This window comes from Hemiscyllium ocellatum, chromosome 27, assembly GCF_020745735.1.
Source record: "Hemiscyllium ocellatum isolate sHemOce1 chromosome 27, sHemOce1.pat.X.cur, whole genome shotgun sequence".
Taxonomy (NCBI): Eukaryota; Metazoa; Chordata; class Chondrichthyes; order Orectolobiformes; family Hemiscylliidae; genus Hemiscyllium; species Hemiscyllium ocellatum.
Genome location: NC_083427.1, coordinates 3,984,317 through 4,008,494, shown reverse-complemented (window position 1 = coordinate 4,008,494; position 24,178 = coordinate 3,984,317). Strand labels below are relative to the sequence as shown.

Here is a 24,178-nt window from a genome sequence, read left to right as displayed (position 1 = left end):
TCAAGGTCTTTCAGGTTTGGGCCGTCTATTTAGGGAAGGATGGGCTGGGCTTTGGAGGGGATCCAGAGGAGGTTTGCAAGAATGATCCTGGGGGTGAAGAGCTTGTCATGTGAGGAGCAGCTGAGGGTTCGGTCTGTACACAGTGGAGTTTGGAAGGATGAGGTGGTCATCTCATTAAAACTTACAGAATACTGAGAGGTCTGGACGGAATGGATGTGACGATGATGTTTCCGTTCATAGGAGAGCCTCAGAGTGAAGGGATGAGCCTTTAGAACTGAGATGAGGAGGAATTTCCTCAGGCAGAGGGCTGTGAATCTGTGGAACCCATTGCCACCGAAGGCTGTGGATACCATGTCATTGAGTGTCTTTAAGTCAGAGATACGTCAGTTCTATATTAGCAAGGAGACCAAGGGTTACAGGGAGAAGGCAGGAGAATGGGTTTGAGAAACGTAGCCATGGCAGAGCAGATCTGATAGGGCAAATGGTCTATTTCTGTGCCCGATGATGGTTCCTGATGAACCATCAGGATGTTTTGCCCGAAACATCGATTTTCCTGCTCCTCGGATGCTGCCTGGCCCGCTGTGCTTTTCCAGCACCACTCTAGTCTCCAGCATCGGCAGTACATACTACCGCCTATTTCTGTTCCCGTATCTTATGGTCTTCACCAAAACATAATCAGCAACATTTGTATCTATGAGGAGATATTAGACCCAGTGACCAACAACATAGTGAATGCTTTCAGGGATTTATTACAGGGAGAAAGTGAGAGATGGTCAGGGAGAGGAAATTCAGAGTCCGGTTAGGAATTGTTAAAGAGGCCGGGATTAAGACTGGCGCAGACATCTCGGGAGGGTTATAGAGCTGGAAGAGCTTACAGAGAAAGGCATGACCATAACCACAATGGGAAAGATGGATGAGAATTTGAAAACCTCTGTGCTTCTTAACTTGGGAGCCTAGGTTACTGAGCACAGAGGGTGATGGGTGAAGAAGACTCGATGTTAGTCTCACACAGGCAGTTTTGGGTGACCTCGAGACTAAGAGGAGACGTGTTTGCCGGCCTCGATTCATTCAGCTCAACTTGACATCCTGCCTTTGTGTTTTTGCGGGTGCTCTCAAACCTGACTTGTTGGGTGTTGAATCGATTTCACAGGGTTTCAGCAGGAGAGGGTGTGGAGCTGGGAATCTCAATCCACCGAGACGTCAGCCGGTTTATTGCAACCCGAGAGTTGTTGGGTTTTGAACATGGAAGGAAAGGGCGCCGCTCACACTGGAGAGGAGCCGTACACATGTTCGGAGTGCGGTCGAGGCTTCAGCCAGTCGTCCGACCTGTTAAGGCACAAGCGCTGCCACACTGGGGAGAAACCGTACACGTGTCCCGAGTGTGGGCGAGCCTTCAGCCAGTCATCCGACCTGTCCGAACATCAGTGCAGTCACACCGGGCAGAAACCGTGGAAGTGCGGGGACTGTGGGAAGGGATTCATTTCCCAGTCACAGCTGGAGACCCATCGGCGCAGTCACACCGGCAAGAGGCCGTTCACCTGCTCCACGTGCGGGAAGGGCTTCACTGCCCCTTCCAAACTCCGGACGCACCAGCGGGTCCACACCGGGGAGTGGCTGGTTACCTGCTCGGAGTGCGGCAAGGGCTTCACTCAGTCATCCCACCTGCTCAAACACCAGCGAGTTCACACCGGGGAGAGGCCGTTCACCTGCTCCACGTGCGGGAAGGGATTCACTCAGTCCTCCGACCTGCTGTTACACCAGCGAGTGCACACCGGGGAGAGGCCTTTCACCTGCTCCGAATGTGGGAAGGGTTTCACGGTGTCGTCCGACCTGCTGAGGCACCAGCGGGTTCACACCGATGAGAGACCTTTCAAATGCTCAGACTGCGGGAAGTGCTTCAAGAGCTCCAGCGACCTGATGTCTCATCAACGGGTTCACACCGACGAGAGACCGTTCATTTGCTCTCACTGTGGGGCTGGCTTCAGGCGATCCTCGCAACTTACTGTGCACCAGCGCGTCCACACCGGGGAGAGACCGTTCGCCTGCCCCGAGTGTGGGAAGGGATTCCCTCAGTTATCGCACCTGCTGAGACACCAGCGCGTTCACCAGTAACTGCTGTAGCTAAGCTTTGAGAATTCGGACAGTGGGATGCTTTATAATTAGTAAGGAACAGATATGAATGCCAGATAACAAAGTGTCAGTTAGCTTGGCTCTGCGTAAAGTTAATAGATTAAATTAGACTCCCTACAGTGTGGAAACAGGCCCTTTGGCCCAACCAGTCCACACTGACCCTCCGAAGAGTGACCCACCCAGACCCATTTCCCTCTGACTAATGCGCCTAACACTGTGGGCAATTTAGCATGGCCAATTCACCCTAACCTGCACATCTTTGGACTGTGGGAGGAAACCGGAGCACCCGGAGGAAGCCCACACAGACACAGGGAGAATGTGCAAACTCCACACAGTGGGTCACCCGAGGCTGGAATCGAACCTGGGACCCTGGCATTGTGAGGCAGCAGTGCTAACCACTGTGCTGCTCCGTATCAGGACTGCATGAAATCCATCTACAAATACTGAGGGAAGTGAGAGTGCAGAAAATGCAGATTTTTCAGATCCCTTACACTTTAGCAGTGGGGCCAGAAAATTGGAGTATTGTAAATGTTTCATCCTTGGTCAATTATTTTAGCTTCGATGGTTGTGAAAATTGGAAACAAGAAATTGGATAAAATTAAAAATGATATGGACAAATGCTAGTAATTAAGAAAAAAATAGTATTACTTACATAAGGTAAAAATATATATGATTAAAATACTCGTTCTTTTGAAGAGGCAATCAACTTATGTTTTGTAAAGAAACAGAGAGGGTTGATGGTGGCAAAGCTGATGGTATTGTGTCCGTGACTTTCCAAAGACTTTTGATAGACTTCCACACAAAACAGCCATCAGAGAGTCAGAGCTGTCTGTATCTAGTACTGTCTCTGTCGTCTTTAATGATCCTTACAAACACCCACCCTAGCTCCACCTTCCCTTTCCTCTCCCAAGTCTTTGTAGTTGGGCATTCCCTAAGGATCTATCTCCATGCTGCCATTAGGTGACATCAGCCAAGAGCCCAGTGTTAGTTTTCACATGTACCCTGACAATATCCGGCTCTATCTCCCCACCATTCCTCCACTGTGACTAAAATGATCAAACTGCTTATCTGACACTGCTACTGGATTCGTAGAATTGTCCTACAATTAAAATGTGGAAGACCAAAGCTATTAACCTTCAATGAGTAAAAACAATCAATCCCTCTCCCTGAAGGTGAATGTCTCTGTTCACCATGTGCGTGTCGTCTTCGGTGAGTGCTGACAGCTTAACCCCCCCCCGCCTCGTTGCGAAAACCAGACGTTTTAATTTGCAGAACTTCATCAGTCTCCAATCCCCCCCCCCCCATCTCACCTGGGGCTGAATCTGTCATCCGTGTCCATGTCACTTTTAATATTCTTGAATCCGAAACATTCCTGGCCAACCTTTTGCATTTACCCCACTCCCACCTGGAAACTTAACATGAACCAAAACATTGCTGCTTTTGTGCTTGCTCACACCTCAGTGCCATTCTTCCATTGTAATATTTTCGCTGATCTTCTGTCTCTTAATAAAACAAGGTCATGATTTAAATGATGGGATTATAGAAGCAAGAGGAGCAGGATAAACTGAACAATACCATTTGAATTGTACCTGGGAGTGTATGGACATAAATCTTTGAATGTGACTAGAAGGCATTTGGTGTGCTTTCCTTCATTGGTCAGAGTATTGAGTACAGGAGTTGGAAGGTCGTGTTGCGGCTGTACAGGACATTGGTTAGGCCACTGTTGGAATATTGCGTGCAATTCTGGTCTCCTTCCTATCGGAAAGATGATTTTGTGAAACTTGAAAGGGTCCAGAAAAGATTGACAAGGATGTTGCCAGAGTTGGAGAATTTGAGCTATAGGGAGAGGCTGAACAGGCTGTTTTCCCTGGAGGCTGAGGGGTAACCTTATAGAGGTTTATAAAATTATGAGGGACGTGGATAGGATAAATAGACAAAGTCTTTTCCCTGGGGTGGGGGAGTCCAAAACTAGAGGGCATAGGTTTAGGGTGAGAGAGAAAAGATATAAAAGAGACCTAAGGGGCAACATTTTCACACAGAGGGTGGTACATGTATGGAATGAGGTGGTGGAGGCTAGTATACGAATAGGAAGGGTTTGGAGGGATATGGGCCGAGTGCTGGCAGGTGGGACTAGATCAGAGGGTTAGATAGGGTGGACAGGGAGAGCCGTTTTCCAAGTATGGTGATGGCGAGCACAAGAGGGGGCATAGCTTTAAACTGAGGGGTGATAGATATAGGACAGATGTCAGAGGTAGTTTTTTTACTCAGAGTAGGAAGGGTATGGAATGCTTTGCCAGCAACGGTAGTAGATTCGCCAACTTTTAAGTCGCCATTGGACAAGCATGTGGACGTACATGGAATAGTGTAGGTTAGACGGGCTTCAGATTAGTATGACAGGTCGGCGCAACATCGAGGGCCGAAGGGCCTGTACTGCGCGGTAATGTTCTAATGCTATCCTCGAGAAGGGTTCTGCCTCTCCCTGCTGTCTCCAAAAGGTGGAAAAGGCTGACGGAGATTCTTCTGTGACGAGTGTTGAGACAATCTGATCAGCTGTTTTCCCCCTCTTCCACGAGCCCACCCGAGCAAACATTCTCCAATGTTCTCACATGCAAGACCCTGAACCGACGTCTTCGTTCAGTCTCTCTTCCCATCTCCTTTAACGTCCTCCCAGTTGTTCACCTTGTCCACAAAATCTGTGCTCCAGCTCCATAGAGTCTCTTCTAGGGTGGCTGTGCGGTTAGCACTGCTGCCTCACAGCGCCAGGGACCTGGGTTCGATCCCAGCCTCAGGGCAGCTGTCTGTGTGGAGTTTGCACGTCCTCCCCACCGTGGCTGCGTGGGTTTCCTCTGGGTGCTCTGCTTTTTCTCCCACAAACCAATGATGTGCAGGTTAGAGTGAATTGGCCATGCTAAGTTGCCCTAGGGATGTGTAGGTTAGGTGGCATTAGTCAGGGACAAATATAGGGTGGGGGAATGGGTGTGGGTGGGTTACCCTCTGGAGGGTCTGTGTGGACCTGTTGGGCGGAAGGGTCTGTTTCCGCTCTGTAGGGATTCTAATTATAACTATCACATAAGATCACCCACATTCACCAATTGTACTCATGACTTAGGTTCCTGTCCATGTCCCTTTCAAATCGGTCATCCTTAATCCCTTAAAAAACCGAAAGAACTGCAGATGATGTAAATCAGGAACAAAAGCACAAGTTGCAGTATACTTTCCACTGTGCTCTGGGACCAAGTATTTCAGCTGACAGAACAATAAAGCTGAAATCTAAAATCTCATTTCCATTGTCGCCCATCAGGGTGGGACTTTTCTCATGGACTCTCACCAGTGTGGAAACAGGCCCTTCGGCCCCAACAAATCCACACCGACCCCTCAGCAGGTCTGGCAGCATCCATGAAGAGAAATCAAGAGAGTTATCCTTCCTCAGAACTGAGCTTTTCCAGCAATTTCCGCTTCTTGTTATCCGAAATCCCTCCTTGGCGCTGAGGGAAAGGGTCGTTTCTTAACCTTCTCGACTGGACTGTGGGACAAGTCGAGGATGGCCATGTCTCTTGGTAGCATCGCTGCTTCGTCGGTACCAGAGTGGGACACCGCAGCACCAGGCCGCGGCAGCAGAGAGGGCCCGGCGTGAGGCCGGATGGCCGGAGGGACAAGACAAAGCTGCAGCTGCTTGAATCCAAACTACTCCAGCAGAGCACAGCAAGCCAGGCAGCATCAGGGAGGTGGGGATGTTGTCAGTATAGAGTCATAGAGATGTACAGCACGGAAACCCCTCGGTCCAACCCGTCCAGGCAGACCAGATATGCCAACCCGATCTAGTCCCACCTGCCAGCACCCGGCCCATATCCCTCCAAACCCTTCCTATTCATATACCCATCCAAATGCCTCTTAAATGTTGCAATTGTACCAGCCTCCACCACATCCTCTGGTAGATCATTCAATACACGTACCACCCTCTGTGTGAAAAAGCTTGCCCCTTAGGTCTCTTTTATAACTTTCCTCTCTCACCCTAAACCTATGCCCTCTAGTTCTGAACTCCCCAACCCCAGGGAAAAGACTTTGTCTATTTACTGTATCCATGCCCCTCATGATTTGTAAGCCTCTACAAGGTCACCCCTCAGCCTCCGACGCTCCAGGGAAAACAGCCCCAGCCTGTTCAGCCTCTCCCTATTGTAAGTCTTCTTCTGGAATGGAGGTGGGGTAAGGGGAGGGGGGTTGGGGTGGTGTTGCAGATAGAGGGATGGGGGTTAGGGTTGTGGGAGGGGTGAGGGGTGGCGAGCTGGTGATAGGTGGGTACAGGCGGCAAGGCAGCAGCCAGTCGTGAACGATGGTGGCAAAGCCTGACTTACCCGATGGAGGCGGTCCTTGGTGAAGGCAGCCGGCAAGCACAAGTGGGTCTTAGCCCAGTGCGGGTGATAGTTTACCCAAACGCAGAGGAGAGAGAGAGACCTCTTAGGGAAGGCCTGGCTCTAGTGTCTGCAGGCCCGTGGCTTAGGAAGTCTGTATGATTTGGAGGAGCAGCTATAGGACTGTGGTGGACAAAGTTAAAAATCACACCACATCAGGTTACAGTCCAACAGGAGCAGCGCTCCGAAAGCTAGTGCTTCCAATTAAACCTGTTGGACTATAGCCTAGTGTTAGGTAAAAACAATGACTGCAGATGCTGGAAACCAGATTCTGCAATTAGTGGTGCTGGAAAAGCACAGCAGTTCAGGCAGCATCCGAGGAGCAGGGAAAATCGCCGTTTCGGGCAAGAGCCCTTCATCAGGGCACCCCCACCTCCATTCCTGAAGAAGATTTACAATAGGGAGAGGCTGAACAGGCTGGGGCTGTTTACCCTGGAACGGCAGAGGCTGAGGGGTGACCTTATGGAGGTTTACAAAATTATGAGGGGCATGGATAGGGTAAATAGGCAAAGTCTTTTCCCTGGGGGCGGGGCCATAGGTTTAGGGTGGGAGCGGAAAGATATAAAAGAGACCTAAGGGCTTTTGCCCGAAATGTCTATTTTCCTGCTCCTTGGATGCTGCCTGAACTGCTGTGCTTTTCCAGCACCACTAATCCAGAATATAGCCTAGTGTTGTGTGATTTTTAACTTTGACTAAGATTTTGTACCTGGGTACTTTGTCCCCAAGATGGCGCCATTGTACACTTTCCACTATACATCTAGGACCGAGTATTTGAGCAGACAGACAAATAAAACCCAAGTCTAAAATCTAATTTCCATTGTCGCCTAGCGGAGTGGGGTATTCTCATAGAATCCCTCCACTGTGGAAACAGGCCCTTCGGCCCAACAAATCCATACCGACCTCTCCGAAGAGTATCTGTTGGGATGTATATCTAATAGGCCTAGGGAGGGTAGAACTGTAGTTGCTGCTTGGGAAATCGGGGGGCGCTGCGGAGCTGTTGTTTGGACTGTTTACCGAAACTGCCTGTGCAGCTGGACTACCAAGGTCAGACCAATACAATGGCAGCCTTTACTCGGAGACCTTGTTTACGAGACAGACCATCTCGTGGATACCTGCCAAGGCCGAGGCCTGTTCACAGGAGGCCTTTGTCTGTGAGAGATCACGTGTGTGAGTGATTACGTAGCGTTAGCTTAGCGAACAATATATCAAGCAGGGGTTTTGGAAAGATTTCAGAAGGCGCCTTCTCCAGTGATCTGAAAACACCTCACTGTATTTTGTGTACGGCTCTCTCTCAGTAAACAGCTTATATTTTGAATCAGATCCAGTGTTTCTCTCCTTCAAACGAACACGGGGACGGTAGCCCGTCCTAGCAGTATCCCACCCCAACCCATTTCCCATTACTCTCTACTTACCCTTGACTAAGGAGATGAATTGGTTTGAATGAAACTTAGAGCGCTGAGAGGCCTGGATAAAGTAGATGTGGAGAAGATGTTTCCACTACGGTGGCTCAGTGGTTAGTACTGCTGCCTCACAGCACCGGGGACCCGGGTTCCATTCCAGCTCGGGGCAACTGTCTGTGTGGAGTTTGCACATTCTCCTCGTGTCTGTGTGGGTCCCCTCTAGGTGCTCCGGTTTCCTCCCACAGTCCAAAGGTGTGCAGGTCAGGTGAATTGGCCATGCTAAATTGCCCCATCGTGTCAGGTGCATTATTCAGAGAGAAATGGGTCTGGATGGTTTACCCTTCGGAGGATTTGTGTGGACTTGTTGGGCCAAAGGGCCTGTTTCCACACTGTAGGAGAATCTAATAAAATTTTTAAAAATTAGATTATGGTGGGATTGTGGTAATATCTCTGGACTAGTAATGATTTTGATGTGATTATAAGAGGTATAGTTAGTATGTTTGTCATCAGACCGGAAAAGGACCGAGACACAGACACAGCTGAGTGAGAGAGTTCCAGTTAACTGAATGTGGAAAGAGCTTTAACCAGTTACACGGACAGAATGATTGTTCAATTGAACTGCATTTGCATAGAGCTTTAGAAAGTTACACAAAGGGCAGCAATTGTGCATAAGCTGTCTGGTTATACTGTCCTTTATTGATCAGAGTATTGAGTACAGGAGTTGGGAGGTCATGTTGCGGCTGTACAGGATATTGGTTAGGCCACTTTTGGAATATTGCGTGCAATTCTGGTCTCCTTCCTATTGGAAGAATGATGTGAAACTTGAAAGTGTTCAGAAAATATTTACAAGGATGTCAGGACTGATGAAGGGCTTTTGCCCAAAACATTGATTTTTCCTGCTCCTCGTATGCTGCCTGACCTGCTGTGCTTTTCCCCACCACTCTAAACTCCAGCATCTGCAGTACCCACTTCTGCCTTACAAGGATGTTGCCAGGGTTGGAGGATTTGAGCTATAGGGAGAGGTTGAAATAGGCTGGGACAGTTTTCCCTGAAGCGTCGGAGGCTTAGGGGTGACGTTATAGAGGCTTATAACATCATGAGGGGCATGGATCGGATAAATAGACAAAGTCTCTCCCCTGGGATGGGGGAGTCCAGAACTAGAGGGCATAGGTTTAGGGTGAGAGGGGAAAGATATAAAAGAGACCTAAGGGGCAACGTTTTCACACAGAAGGTGGTGTGTGTATGGAATGAGCTGCCAGAGGAAGTGGTGGAGGCTGGTACAATTGCAATATTTAAGAGGCATCTGGATGGGTATATGAATAGGAAGGGTTTGGAGGGATATGGGCCGGGTGCTGGCAGGTGGGACTAGATTGGGTTGGGATATCTGGTCGGCATGGACGGGTCTGTTTCCATTCCGTACATCTCAAATGACTCGATGTGCAGGTTAGGGAGAATTGGCCATGCTAAGTTGCCCATAATGTGAGGTGCATTAGTCAGAGGGAAATGGGACTGGGTGGGTTACTCTTCGGAGGGTCAGTGTAAACCCTTTGGGCCGAACGGCCTGTTTCCACACTGTAGATAACCTAACCTAATCTAGTCGCTGTAACACTTTTCACTTGTGTTTCTGTCCTGGAGTACGTGTGATAATAAAAAGCCTAAATCTGAACCCTCCTCTCATCCCTTGTGGCGGGAGATGATGTCAGCTCAGCTGAGAGACTAGAAACAAACAATTCGGAGAGGAGGGTAGCCAATGGGAGTGAATGGGGCGGGCCTGGAGGACCGAGTGGATGCGGATGGTCCTCCAACCAATGGGAGTGAGCGGGGCGGACCTGGAGGACTGTGCCGTTGCGGCTGGTCCCCCAACCAATGGGAGCGAACGGGCGGTGTTGTAGTGGGCGCGGATGGTCCTCCATCCAGTAGGAGTGAATGAGGGGCGGGGCTGGAAGACCTATCGCGAGCGGATGGTCCTCCAACCAATGGGAGTAAACGGGGGCAGGACTAGTTGACTGAGATGGAACTTTGGGTGGGTCAAACTTGGCAGATGGAGGTTGCATTGGGTATGCAATGCATTTTCGGTGTGTTTTTGAATCTATGCAACCCGTCCACCTCTTCTCATCCCCCTCCTCAGCCTTGCGTGCTCGAAGGTAAACAATCCCAGGCTACCCATGCTCTCTGATGAAGGGCTCTGGCCCGAAACGTCGAATTTCCTGTTGGATGCTGCCTGACCTGCTGCGCTTTAACCAGCAACACATTTTCAGCTCTGATCTCCAGCATCTGCAGACCTCACTTTTTACCCATGCTCTCTGAATTGCTCCAGGCCCAGGTAACACCCTAACGAATCTCCTGTTTTTAAATACATCCTTCCCCTGGTGTGGCGACCAGAACCGGGCGCGGTATTTCCAGCTGAGGCCGAACTAACTGAATAGCTCAATCACAACCTCCTTGCTCACACATTCAAGGTCGATCCAGCGTGGAGATGGGGAAGAAGAAAAGCACAGCAGCTCAGGCAGCATCTGAGGAGCAAGAGAGTTGGCATTTCTGGCTTAGCCCTTCAGGTACTCAATGCCCTGACTGATAAAGGCAAGTATCCCAAATGCCTTCTGAACAAAATCGCGTACCCGTCTTCAAAGATCTTTGTACCCGCACAACAAGGTTCCTCTGATCCTGTGTCGTACCTGGGGTCCTATTCAATGCCTTGTTAGTCATCTCAAAATACAACACCTCACGCTTTAAGGGGGAGAGGGGGAAGTCCATTTGCCACTGTTCAACCCATCTGATTAGCCTCTCTGTATCATCTGACATTCGTGTTTAGATCTTTAAAAGTCATACAACATGCAAACAGGCTCTTTGATCCAATTTGTCCACACTGACAAGGCTTCCTAAACTGAACTGGTCCTATTTACTTGCAATTGACACGTATTGCTCGAAACCTTTGCTATCCGTGAACCCGGCCAAATACCTTGAAAACTTCCTCTAGCAGCTTATTCCATACACACACCACCCTTTGTGTGATAAATGAGTGTTGCCCAGCAGATCCCTTTTAAATCTTTACCCTCTCACCTTCAACCTATGCCCTGCAGTTTTTGACTCCCCAATCTTTGGGAAAAGACCTTATCTACACCCCTCATGATTTTATAAATCTCAATAAAGGTCATCCCTCAGCCTCCTAAGCTCTAGTGAAAAATGTCCCAGGCTACTCAGCCTCTCCTTATAACTCAAAACTTCCAGATTTATTAATATTGTTGTAAATCGTTTTTTTTCACCTTTTCCAGTTTAAGAACATCCTTCCCATAAGCATGGTGACCAGAACTGTATGCAGTAAACCAAATATGGCTTTACCAGTGGCTTGTACAGTTGAGCATGTCATTTCAACTTCTGTTCTCAATACACTGACCAATAGGGGCAAATGTGCCTAATGCCTTCTTCACCACCATGTCTACCAGTGACACCACTTTAAAGGAACTTTGCACCTGCTGCCTTTAAATGTATATTGCGAATAGCAAGGGACCGAGCACAGAACCCTTTGTTTCACCACTGGACAAAGGCTTCCAATCATAATACCCTTCAATCATCACCCTCTGCTTACACCCTCTAAGCCAATTCTGAATCCAATTTTCCCTTGATCCCAAGAGCTCTTACTGACTTAACCAATGTCCCATGCAAATCCCGATCAAAAGCTTCACTGAAGTCCACACAAACTACATCAACTTCACCACCTTCATAAGCACCAGTCAGTTCACATCGGGGAAAGACCATTCCTCTGCTCTCTCTGTGGGGAGGGCTTTGTTGAGTCATCCAACCTGCTGAGACACCAGAGAATTTCTATCGGGAAGAGACCTTTTAAACGCCCACATTGCTGGAATTACAATAAATATTCCGGGGACTTGGTGTCCCATCAACAAGAGTCCGTTCATGTTGCCATTCCAGCTCACTGCACCCCACTGCATTCACTCCAGGAAGTGGACTTTCACCTGCTCGGAGCGTGGAAATGGATTCACCCAATCATCCAGCCCGCTCACATACCAGTGAGATCCCTGGGTACAGACCGTTCAGATGCTCTCACTGCAAGACTGGGTTCAGGGCATTATCCCAGTTCACTGGACACCAGCGAGTTCACTAAAGCGAAACTATACTCTTGCTGAGTGTGGGAGAGAATTCCCTCACTCGGTCATCCAGTTTGCTGAGATAATTTTCTAATTTACTCATGAGACATGGGCATAGCTGGCTGGACAGAGTTTATTGCCCACCTCTCATTGCCCTAGTTAGGGGATGGTGAGCTTCCTTCTTGAACCACTGTCGTCCATGTGCTGTAGGATGACCCTAAATGCCCTGGGAAAGGGAATTCCAGGATTTTGACCCAGTGACCATGAAGGAACAGTGATATATTTTTAAGTCAGGATGGTGAGTGGCTTGGTTGGGAACTTGCAGGGGGTGGTGTTCCCATGTGTCATCTTTCCCTTGTCCTTCTAGATGCAAGTGGCCGTGCGTCTGCAAGATGCTATCTGAGGATCTTTGGTAAATTTCTGCAGTGCACCTGTAAATACTAGACAGTGCTGTTACTGAGCATTGGTGGTAGAAGGAGTGGATGTGTCAATCCAGCAGGCTGATTTGTCCTGGATGGTGTCATACCTCTTGAGTGTTGTTGGAGCTGTACCCATCCAGGCAACGGTGGAGTATTCCATCACGCTCCTGACTTGTGCCTTGGGAATGATCAGCAGGCTTTGGGGAGTTAGGTGGTGAGTTACAATGTTCCTAGCCTCTGACCTGCTCTTTTAGCCACTGCCTTTATGTGGCGAGTTCACTGGAGTTTCTGCTCAATGGTAACTCCCCCCACTCTCCAGGAATGTTGATAAGGGGGGATTGAACATAGAACACAGAACAATACAGCGCAGTACAGGACCTTTGGCCCTCCAAGTTGCACCGACCTGTGAAATCGATCTGAAGCCCATCTAACCTACACTATTCCAGTCTCATCCATATGTTTATCCAATGACCACTTAAATGCCCTTAAAGTTGGCGAGTCTATTACTGTTGCAGGCAGGGTGTTCCATGCCCCTACTACTCCCTGAGTAAAGACACTACCTCTGACATCTGTCCTGTGTCTATCACCCCTCAATTTAAAGCTATGTCCCCTCATGCAAGCCATCACCATCCAAGGAAAAAGGCTGACACTGTCCACCCTATCTAATCCTCTGATCATCTTGTATGCATCTATTAATTAATTCTTAACCTTCTACTCTCATGAAAACAGCCTCAATACCTCAGCCTTTCCTCATAAGACCTTCCATACCAGGCAACATCCTGGTAAATCTCCTCTGCACCTTTTCCAAAGCTTCCACATCCTTCCTGTAATGGGGCGACCAGAACCGTACACAAGTGTGGCCACACCAGAGTTTTGTACAGCTGCAACTTGACCTCGTGGCTCTGAAACTCAATCCCCCTACCAATAAAAGCTAACACACGGTACACTTTCTTAACAACCCTACCGACCTGGGTGGCAACTTTCAGGGATCTACGCACGTGGACACTGATGTCTCTGCTCATCTACACTACCAAGAATCTTACCATTAGCCCAGTACTCTGTATTCCTGTTACTCCTTCCAAAGTGAATCACCTCACACTTTTCCGCATTAAACTCCATTTGCCACCTCTCAGCCCAGCTCTGCAGCTTACCTATGTCCCTCTGACACCTGCAACATCCTTCCACTGGCCACAACTGCACAGACCTTTGTGTCATCCACAACTTTACTATCTCATCTTTCTACACCCTCATCCAGATCATTTATAAAAACGACAAACAGCACTGGCCCCAAAACAGATCCTTGCGGTACACCACTCATAATTTAACTCCATGATGAACATTTCCTGTCAACCACAACCCTTTGTCTTCTTACAGCTTGCCAATTTCTAATCCAAACCGCTAAATCACCCTCAATCCAATATCTCCATATTTTCTGCGATAGCCTACCGTGGGGAACCTATCAAACGCCTTTCTGAAATCCGCATACACCACATCGACTGCTTTACCCTCATCCACCTTTTTGGTCACCATCTCAAAAGAACTCAATAAAAGGTTTGTGAGGCAAGACCTACCCTTCACAAAACAGGGTTGACTATCCCTCATCAAGTTATTCCTCTCTCGATGATTGTAAATCCTCTCTCTTGTAATCCTTTCCAACACTTTACCCACAACCAAAGAAAGACTCACTGGTCTATAGTTACCACTACTCTCCTTAAATAAGGGAACAGCATTTATTATCCTTCAGTCTTCTGGCACTATTCCTGTAGACAATGACGACACAAAGATCAAAGCCAAAGGCTCTGCAATCTCCTCCCTGGCTTCCCAGGGAATCCCAGGATAAATCCCATCTGGCTCAGGGGACTTATTTATTTTCATATGTTCCAGAAATGCTAGCACCTCCTCCTATGAACCTCATTCCCATCTAATGCAATAGCCTGTATTTCAATATTCTCCTCAACAACATTATTTTTAAATCAGTATTCACACTGGAAAAAGACATTGACCTAGCGCCTCTCCTATCTTCTTGGACTCCACTCAACTTCCCACTACTGTCCTTGGCAGACACTAATCTTACTCTTTGTCATTTTATTATTCCTGACATACCTATAGAAAGTTTTAGGGTTTTCTTTGACCCTACCTACCAAAGACTTCTCACGTCCCTTCCTTGCTCTTCTTAGCTCTCTCTTTAGGTCCTTCCTGGCTAACGTTTAACTCCCAAGTGGCCTAACTGAGCCTTTACGTCTCATCTTTTCATAAGCCTCCTTCTTCCTCTTGACAAGAGATTCATCTTGGTTAGTAAACCTCGGTATCATTGCTTGACCACTTCGTCCCTGCCTGCAAGGTACGTACTTAACAAGGACCCGCAGTGGCTGTTCCTTGAATAAGCTCCACATTTCAACTGTGTCCATCCCCTGCAGTTTCCTTCCCCATCTTATGCACCCCCAAGTCTTGCCTAATCACATCATAATTGCCTTTCCCCCAGCTATAACTCTTGCCCTGCGGTATATACCTGTGTCCTTCCATCGCTCAAGTAACCGTAACCGAAATGTGGTCACTATCACCAAAGTGCTCACCTACCTCCAAATCTAACACCTGACCGGGTTCATTACCCAGTACCAAATCTAATGTGGCCTCGCCCCTTGTTGGCCTGTCTACATACTGTGTCAGGAAACCCTGCTGCACACATTGGACAAAAACTGACCCACCTTAAATACTCAAACAATAGCATTTCCAGTCAATATTAGCCAAGTTAAAGTTCCCCATAACAACTACCCTGTTACTCTCACTCTTTTTGAGAATCATTTTGCAATCTACATCCCTGGAACAATTCGGAGGCCTATAGAAAACTCCCAACAGGGTGATCGCTCCTCTCCTGTTTCTAACCTCAGCCCATAGTATCTCAGTAGATGAGTCCCAGTACAGCCCTTGATGGTAACACCATTGAATGTCAAGAGTCATTGGTCAGATTGTCTGTTATTAGAGAGAGTCGTTATCTGGCATTTTTGTGGCACGAATGTTACTTGCCACTTGTCAGCCCAAGTCTGGATTTTGTTCAGATCTTGTCACATTTGAACATAGAGTGTTCCACTATCCAAGGAGTCACAAATGGTGCTGACATTGTACAATTAATCATCAGCAAACACCCACTCTGACTTTATGATGCGGTGAAGGTCATTGATGAAGCAGTCGAAGATAGTTGGACCTAGGACACAACCCTGAGGAACTCCTGCAGAGATGTCCTGAAACTAAGATGGCTGACCTCCAACAACCACAACCATCTTCCTATGGGGGCAGGCACAAGTCCAACCAGAGAGTTTGCCCTGTCATACCCATTGATTCCAGTTTCTCTTGGGTTCCTTGATGCCAGGTCTGGTCGAATGCAGCCTTGATGCCATGGGCTGTCACTCTTACCCTTCCCTCTGGAATTCAGTCCTTTTTTCCATGTTTGAACCAAGGCTGTGATGAGGTCAGGAGCTGAGTGGCCCTGGCAGAACCCAAACTGGGTGTCACTGAGCAGGTACTGTTTGATGGAGCTGTCGATGACACCTTCCGTCACTTTACTGATTATCAAGAGTCGACTGACTGGATCTGTCCGTTTCTTTGTGTGCAGGACGTAGCTGGGCAATTTTCCACATTGTTGGGTAGATAAGAGTGTTGTAACTGTCCTGAAAGAGCTAGGCCAGAGGAGCACCTACCGGAGTGCAAGTCTTCAGTCAGGGCCCATAGTTTTTGCACGAATGAACTCACAGCGAGGAGAGGCCATTCACTTGCTCTAAGTGAGAGAAGGGTTCAGTCAGCCATCCCACATAAGGAGACACCAGCCCCTTCGCTATTAACTGCAGTGACTGGATTTTGCTGTTAATCTCATCCAAGACTCAACCATGTTCAATGAGGTTCAACCATGTTCATAAACTCCAGCCCAGTTTATATTCTGGTTATAAATGAAATAAATCAGCTTTGTGTTAACCAGAGTGCGCGTGTATGTGTTGAGTTTTTTTTTAAACAGCACTAACACCGGGTTAGTTACTTTAGAAGGGCTCCCCCTCTCACTGTCTCTGCCATCCTCACCGCCAACAAGTAGAACAGCTTATGGAGCTTCCTTGTTACCAACAGTGAGTCAATTTGCCTCTGCTGCTTGCATGTCTTCCCCTGGACAAAACTGTCTCTGCAATTTCCCTCTCTCCTGGTGTCAACCTGAACTCACGCCTTTCTCCAGAAGCTGCTAATAACCCCCCCACCCCACCCCCTTCAATTATCAAACAGCTTATCGCACATCCAGGCCTGAATGAACAGAAATGGCCTCCAACAGTCACCCTTATAAGTTTAGTTCAACACAAACCGAGTCCCCCCCATCTACCTGGGACTTGTCCGAGGCTGAACTACACACTTCACAATCTCGGTATCATCTTTGACGAGTTCTGATAACATTACCACACCATCCCGAATGCTGTATGGTTCAAAATGTGGAAACAGAAAGAACCACAGATGCTGGAAATCACAAACAGAGACAGAAATTGCTGGAAAAGCTCTGCAGGTCAGGCAGCATCAGTGGAGAGAAATCAGAGTTTACGTTTCGGATCCGCAGAACCAGGTATTTCAATCTGTTCAGCTTCACCATTCTGATCCCCAAGCCCACCTCATCTGCTGTTGAAGCTCTTATTTATACTTAAGAAACTTAAAGAAGGGTTACACCTGGAATGTCAACTTCTGCACCTCCTGAGCTGCCTGGTTTGCTGTGTTCTTTCAGCCTTCTGCCTGTCTACTTTGGATTCCAGCATCTGCAGGTTTTTTTTGTCTCTTACCGTTAGACTGAACATTTCTAACACATTCCTCACCAGCCTCTCACGTTCATCTACTCCCACCCAAATGCAGAGATCATTCGAACTCCATTGCCATTACTCTTTCTTGCACCAGTCCCACTCTCCCATCAATGTCCTACATGGGCTTTTGGTCAAGGAATGCATTGATTTCAAGTTGCCATTTAGAGTCAGAGATATACAGCATGGAAACAGAACCTTTGATCCAATGCATCCATGCTGACCAGATATCCTCAACTAATCTCATCCCATTTGCCAGCATTTGACCCATATCCCACTAAACCCTTCCTATTCATATACTCAACCAGATGCCTTTTAAATTCTGCAATCGTACCAGTCTCCACCACTTCCGCTGGCAGCTCATTCCATACAGGCACCACCCTCAACGTGAAAAAGTTGCCCCGTTAGGATCCTTTTAAATCTTTCCCATCTCACCCTAAACCTATGCCCTTTAGTTCTGGACCTCCCCACCCCAGAGAAAAAGACCTTGGCTATCTATGTCCTCCCCCCCATGATTTTATAAACCTCTATAAGGTCACCGCTCAGCCTCCAGGGAAAACAGCACCTGCCTATTCAGCCTCTCCCCTATAGCTGAAACCCTCCAACATTGGCAACATCCTTGAAAGGATTCAGAAGATGTTTGCAAGTTTCACAACATCCCACCTATAGGCGGGAGACCAGAATTGCACGCAATATTCCAAAAGTGCCTTAGCCAATATGACTTCCCAACTCCTACACTCAGTGCTCTGACAGATAAAGTTGAAAATCACAACGCCAGGTTATAGTCCAATAGGTTTATTTGGAAGTACAAGCTTTTGGAGCACTGTTCTGAAGGCTTGTACTTCCAAATACACCTGCTGGGACTATAACATGGTGGTTGAGAGTTTTAAAAACTTTATCCACCCCAGTTCAATCCCCACATCCTGCCAGATAAAGGAAACATGCCAAGTGCTTTCTTCACTATCCTACCTGCCTGCAACGCCACTTGCAATGAAGTATGAACTTGCACTCCAAGGTATCTTTGTTCTGCAACACTCCCCAGTTCCTTACCGTTAAGTGTATGAGCCCTGCCCTGATATGCCTTTCCAAAATTGCAGCACCTCACGTTTATCTACATTGAACCCCATCTACCAATCCTCACCAGATTGCCTCAAGTGGTTATTATCACTCTCTGTCATCTCCTGTGGACTCCCTCACCTTCTGGACCCTTCCTCTATCACACCCTCAGAGGAGGCGGAACCTGCCTCTCGCGTCACAATGAGACAATGGCTGATTGGCGGACGCTGCGGGTCAATCGAGGGAGTGGGCGGAGCCGAGCGGCTCGAACCAATCGGAGTGAATGAGGGGCGGGCCAAGCCACCGCCCACGTGACCCATCCCGACGGACGGTGACGATCTGCGCAGACGCAGTGTCGCCCTGAGTGAAGTGATGGCCCAGTGCGCGAGGTTGCGGAGACGGTAAAGGAACACAAACAGTGGCAGGTGGCGTGGGGGTGGGGAAGACAAATGGCGTCAATGTGTACTGGGAAGTTTCATAAAAACCCGATGTCGGCTGCCAGGCCCGATTAGGATCTCCCGATCTTGTCTTCCTGGCAAATGGGGAAATGGCCGTGGGCCTCAAATGGTCGTAGGGCCCCGAGTTGGCGCCGACATCTTTCTGCGTGGCAGTATGTCCCGACACGCATGCGTGGACGCCATCTTTATAGGGGGCAAGGTGCTGTGTGGCATTCCATTACTGTAGTAGGGAGGATTTAAACTGAACAACTCATACCAAGAGAAATGTTTATTACTTCTAGATTTCTATCAGGAACCGACAGTGAAGGATTGTTTTGCTAATTCCTTTGCAGGATACTAAATTAGGAGTATTTGCAGGTGCTAAACTCAAAGACAAACATAATGGAAATATCTGGGAAAACACAGCAGGGCAGGGGAGTATCCAAGGAGCAGGAGAATCGACGTTTCAGGCATAAGCCCTTCATCAGAAATGAGAGATAAATGGGAGGGGGGCTGTACCTCTATCACTGTCATCTACTGCATCCATTGCACCCAATGTGGTCTCCTCAACTTCAGGGAGACATGACGCCTTCTTGCAGATCGTTTGAGAGAATATCTCTGGGACACCCGCACCCACCAACCCCACCGCTCCATGGCTGAACAGATTAGCTCCTCTCCCACTTCATCAAGGACATGCAGATCCTGGGCCTCCTCCACTGTCAAACTGTTATCACCTGACCCCTGGACAGAAGAAACCCAAAGGCTTTCTATAGGTATGTCAAGAATAAAAGGATGACTAGGGTAGGTATCGGTCCAGTCAAGGATAGTAGTGGGAAGTTGTGTGTGGAGGCGGAGGAGATTGGAGAGACATTAAATCAGTACTTTTCATCAGTATTCACTCAGGAACAGGACACTGTTGCTGATGTGAATATGGAATCACAAATAATTAGAATGGATGCCCTGGAAATATGCAGGGAAGAGGTTTTGGGAATATTGGAAAGGATGAATATAGATAAGTCTCCTGGGCCTGATGGCATTTACCCCAGGATCCTATGGGAAGCTAGGGAGGAGATAGCAGAGCCATTGGCCTGGATTTTTATGTCGTCATTGTCAACGGGAATAGTACCAGAGGACTGGAGGATAGCGAATGTGGTCCCATTGTTCAAGAAAGGGAGTAGGGATAGCCCTAGTAACTATAGGCCAGTGAGTCTGACTTCAGTGGTGGGCAAAGTCTTAGAGAGAATGGTAAGGGATAAGATTTATGAACATCTGGGTAGGAATAACGTGATCAGGGATAGCCAGCATGGTTTTGTGAAGGGCAGGTCGTGCCTCACAAACCTTATTGAGTTCTTTGAGAAGGTGACTAAGGAAGTGGACGAGGGTAAAGCAGTAGATGTTGTGTATATGGATTTTAGTAAGGCGTTCGATAAGGTTCCCCATGGTAGGCTAATGCTAAAACTACGGAGGTATGGCATTGAGGATACATTAGAGGTTTGGATTAGGAATTGGCTGGCTGGAAGGAGACAGAGGGTAGTAGTTGATGGATTATGTTCATCTTGGAGCGCAGTTACTAGCGGTGTACCACAAGGATCTGTTTTGGGACCATTGCTTTTTGTTATCTTTATAAATGATCTAGAGGAAGGACTTGAAAGCTGGGTAAGCAAGTTTGCGGATGACACAAAAGTCGGTGGAGTTGTGGATAGTGAGGAAGGAAGTGGTAGGTTACAGCGGGATATAGATAAGTTGCAGAGCTGGGCGGAAATGTGGCAAATGGAATTCAATGTAGCTAAGTGCGAAGTCGTTCACTTTGGTAGGAATAACAAGATGATGGATTACTGGGCTAATGGTAGGCTACTTGGTAGTGTGGATGAGCAGAGGGATCTTGGTGTCCATGTACACAGATCTCTGAAAGTTGCCACCCAGGTAAATAGTGCTGTGAGGAAGGCATATGGTGTACTGGGCTTTATTGGCAGAGGAATTGAGTTCCGGAGTCCTGAGGTCATGTTGCAGTTGTATAAGACTCTGGTGAGGCCTCATCTGGAGTATTGTGTGCAGTTTTGGTCGCCATACTATAGGAAGGATGTGGAAGCTTTAGAACGAGTGCAGAGGAGGTTTACCAGGATGTTGCCTGGAATGGTAGGAAAATCTTATGAGGAAAGGCTGAGGCACTTGGGGCTGTTCTCATTGGAGAAGAGAAGGTTTAGGGGAGATCTGATAGAAGTGTATAAGATGATTAGGGGTTTAGATAGGGTAGATACTAAGAACCTTTTACCGCTAATGGAGTCAGGTGTTACTAGGGGACATAGCTTTAAATTAAGAGGTGGTAGGTATAGGACAGATGTTAGGGGTAGATTCTTCACACAGCGGGTTGTGAGTTCATGGAATGCCCTGCCCGTATCAGTGGTGAACTCTCCTTCTTTATGGTCATTTAAGCGGGCATTGGATAGGCATTTGGAAGTTATTGGGCTAGTATAGGTTAGGTAGGATTCGGTCGGCGCAACATCGAGGGCCGAAGGGCCTGTACTACGCTGTATCCTTCTATGTTCTATGTTCTATGTAATGCCTCATATTCTGCCTTGGGACCTTGAAATCACACAGGATAAATGAATTTCAACAGCTTCCTCATCTCTTCTCCCCTCACATTATCCCAGTCCCGTTATCATCACTCCCCCTCTGACCTATCACCTTCTCCTTCATCAACCTCTCGCTTTCTCAGCCACCTCCCCCCCCGAACACATTAGCCCCTCCTCCCATTTATCTCTCATTCCTGATGAAGGGCTTATGCCTGAAACATCTATTCTCCTGCTCCTCTGATGCTGCCTGACTTGCTGTGCTTTCTCAGCAACACACTCTCGACTCTGACCTCCAGCATCTGCAGTCCTCACTTTCTCATAATATAAATACCTGACAGTCACTCAATTAATCAATCAAAAGCTGAATACACCAGCCTTTAAGCATGGAAAGGTTAAGGTCTGTTCTGTCTGTAGGACAAGATTTTCAATACTTGGACGCAGACCGAGAAAAACTGCATTGGTCTTGGGAAATAAGGAGGTGAATTTACAATTTGAGGTGCTCCTGAACGTGGAATCTTTGGAGGTCGCTGGGCAGAGTGGTGACTGTGGAAGGGTCATGCCTTGAGAAAAGAGACAGTTCTGAATGATCTGAAGATTATAGATGTGGAATATGATAGGCCAGCCAGGAAAACGTGTCAGCACTGTCAAGTAGAGTTAACAGCTGAAAGGATTAGAGTTGCAAAACCAAATTTGGCTGAGACTAATGCAGTTTTGCTGATATTACAGAAGTGGAGACATTCCATTGCGGACACTCCTCTTTGACTGCACACACACACACACACACACACACACACACACACTTTCTTGCTTTTCATTGAGGCCTGAGTCTTCTGTAGGTCCAGATAAGGAAGATAGTTCCTTTCCCCAAATCATAGAATCTACAGCATGGAAGCAGGCCATTTGCCCCACCAAGTGTACACCAACCCTCCGAAGACCATCCCACCATGTAACCCTGCATTTGCCATGGCTACTCCACCTAACATGCACATCTTTGGACTGGAAAGACATTGTCATGGAATCTCAACTGGCTCAGCAATCTCGCAGCTTTCATAATCGTTTTTGTATTCATCGTTTCACAAATGACCAGATCCTCTCAATTCATTTCTACAAGTTTCTCTCTCACTCCTATTTTTTCTGTTTTAACTCAATTGACTAGGGTGTTTGAAAGGGAGGATTTGCAGTCAGAAACCTGACATGTGAAATCCCATGTCACAGCAGGACCGGAATGTCTTTGGATTCAGAACATGGAAGCAAAGAGCACCGTTCGATGCAGAGAGAAACCGTACACGTGTTCTGCGTGTGGACGAGTCTTTAGCCATTCCTCTGGCCTGTCGAGACACAAGCTCAGTCACACTGGGGAGAAACCGTGGAAGTGTGGGGACTGTGGAAAGGCATTCACCTCACCCTCGGACCTGGAACGACATCGGCGCAGTCACACTGGGGAAAGGCCGTTCACCTGTTCTGAATGTTGGAAGGGATTCAACCAGTTGTCCAACCTACTGCAGCACCAGCAGGTTCACACCGACGAGAGACCTTTCGGGTGTCCAGACTGCGGGAAGTGCTTCAAAAGGTCCTGGGACCTCATGTCCCATCAACGTGCTCACACCGATGAGAGGCCGTTCAGATGCCCCCACTGCGGGACAGGATTCAAGAAGTCGTACAACCTGACCATACACCAACGGCTTCACACTGGGGAGAGACCGTTCACCTGCTCGGAGTGTGGGAAGGGATACACTCAGTTGTGTAACCTGCAGACACACCAACGGATTCACAGTGGGGTTCGAGCATTCAGCTGCCCCGAGTGTGGCAAGGGATTTACTCAGTCAGCCCACCTGCTAAGACACCAGCAAGTTCACAAGAAAATGTGACGGACGGATTTTGCTGCGAATCAAGTCCAAGGTACAACCATGTTCTTTGCTCGTGTAAATAGACCATAGTTTAGTTATATATGTCAATATCCTGGATAAATTCAAATAAAAGTCAGCTTCGTGTGACCCATCTAATGTGTCAAGTCTTGATGATCTGCGCCACACGGTGAGTTCCTTTTGAAAGGGCCGTCTCTCTGCACTGTCTCCTCCAACCTCGCACCTGCTCTGACCCCATTCTCAGCTGTCAGTTTGTCTGCCTCCATTGATCCTATTAAACGGCTAATCATACAGAATCCCCACATGCTCTGGTGTGTTAATGATCCGCTCTCTGGCCCCTTTAAAATCGGTCATCCTTAATCCCACTTTGATAAACAAATCCTCCAACACCACCCTCATGCTCGAAACTGCTCTCCAACTGCCAACGTCTCCAAAGTGCTTCGCTATTTAGAATCCCTCAAGTGTGCATAGATTAGATTAGATTCCCTTCCCCTACACACAGTGTGGAAACAGGCCCTTCGGCCCAACCACACCGACCCTCCGAAGAGTAACCCACACAGACCCATTTCCCTCTGACTAATACATGCCACCATGCCACCCATGTTATGGGAACTTTAGATGAGCATATGAATATGCAAGGGATGGACTAAGGGCAGACAGAAGGGATTAGTTAAATTTGACGTCAGGTTTGGCAAAACATTGTGGGTCAAAGGGCCCATTCCTGTGCTGTACTAATTACTGCCTTCATTTTCCTTCACAGGCATTTCCTATCTTGCATTTTCAGAATTTACTCTGATACTTACGGAAGTGGAAATAGGCGGTGATGATGTAGTGCACCCTGGGGTGACATATTTGGCCACAGTTATGCATGATGGGCATGGGGTCAATGGCAAGGGACTGCAGTTTATGTTAGGCTCCGAAGACAATTACTTAACTATCCCAATATTTAATAAGGGAGTTTCTGCTCAT

The 24,178-nt window shown here is 47.8% G+C and overlaps 2 protein-coding genes across 5 annotated transcripts in view; both read left to right on the top strand.

Moving 5' to 3' along the window:
- Nucleotides 1-24,178, top strand: part of LOC132828630 (zinc finger protein 420-like) — a 61,238-nt gene that overhangs the window by 6,063 nt on the left and 30,997 nt on the right. Inside the window, exons 4-5 of the mRNA XM_060845678.1 lie at nt 1,151-2,110; nt 22,560-23,046. Of these exons, the coding sequence (XP_060701661.1) occupies nt 1,243-2,110; nt 22,560-23,046 (1,355 nt within the window). The 5' untranslated portion in view covers nt 1,151-1,242. The remainder of the gene's footprint in view (nt 1-1,150; nt 2,111-22,559; nt 23,047-24,178) is intronic.
- Nucleotides 18,683-23,342, top strand: LOC132828711 (zinc finger protein 239-like). Of its 4 annotated transcripts, XM_060845795.1 has the most exons (3): nt 18,688-18,735; nt 19,348-19,544; nt 22,563-23,342. In XM_060845795.1, exons 2-3 carry the CDS (start codon nt 19,424-19,426, stop codon nt 23,210-23,212), a joined length of 771 nt encoding a protein of 256 aa, XP_060701778.1. In that variant the 5' UTR covers nt 18,688-18,735; nt 19,348-19,423; the 3' UTR covers nt 23,213-23,342. The 4 variants fall into 4 exon arrangements, with proteins under 4 accessions (XP_060701779.1, XP_060701778.1, XP_060701777.1 ...); XM_060845796.1 differs by lacking the exon at nt 19,348-19,544 and having other exon boundaries at nt 18,683-18,735; nt 22,501-23,342; XM_060845794.1 differs by lacking the exon at nt 18,688-18,735 and having other exon boundaries at nt 18,747-19,544.

Excerpts from the sequence above, each read along its gene's own strand:
- LOC132828711 (XM_060845795.1), top strand. The coding sequence starts at position 19,424 with ATGGCTGAACAGATTAGCTCCTCTCCCACTTCATCAAGGACATGCAGA. Across the intron at positions 19,545-22,562 it reads AACCCAAAGGCTTTCTATAG|GACCGGAATGTCTTTGGATT; the intron begins GTATGTCAAGAA and ends ATGTCACAGCAG.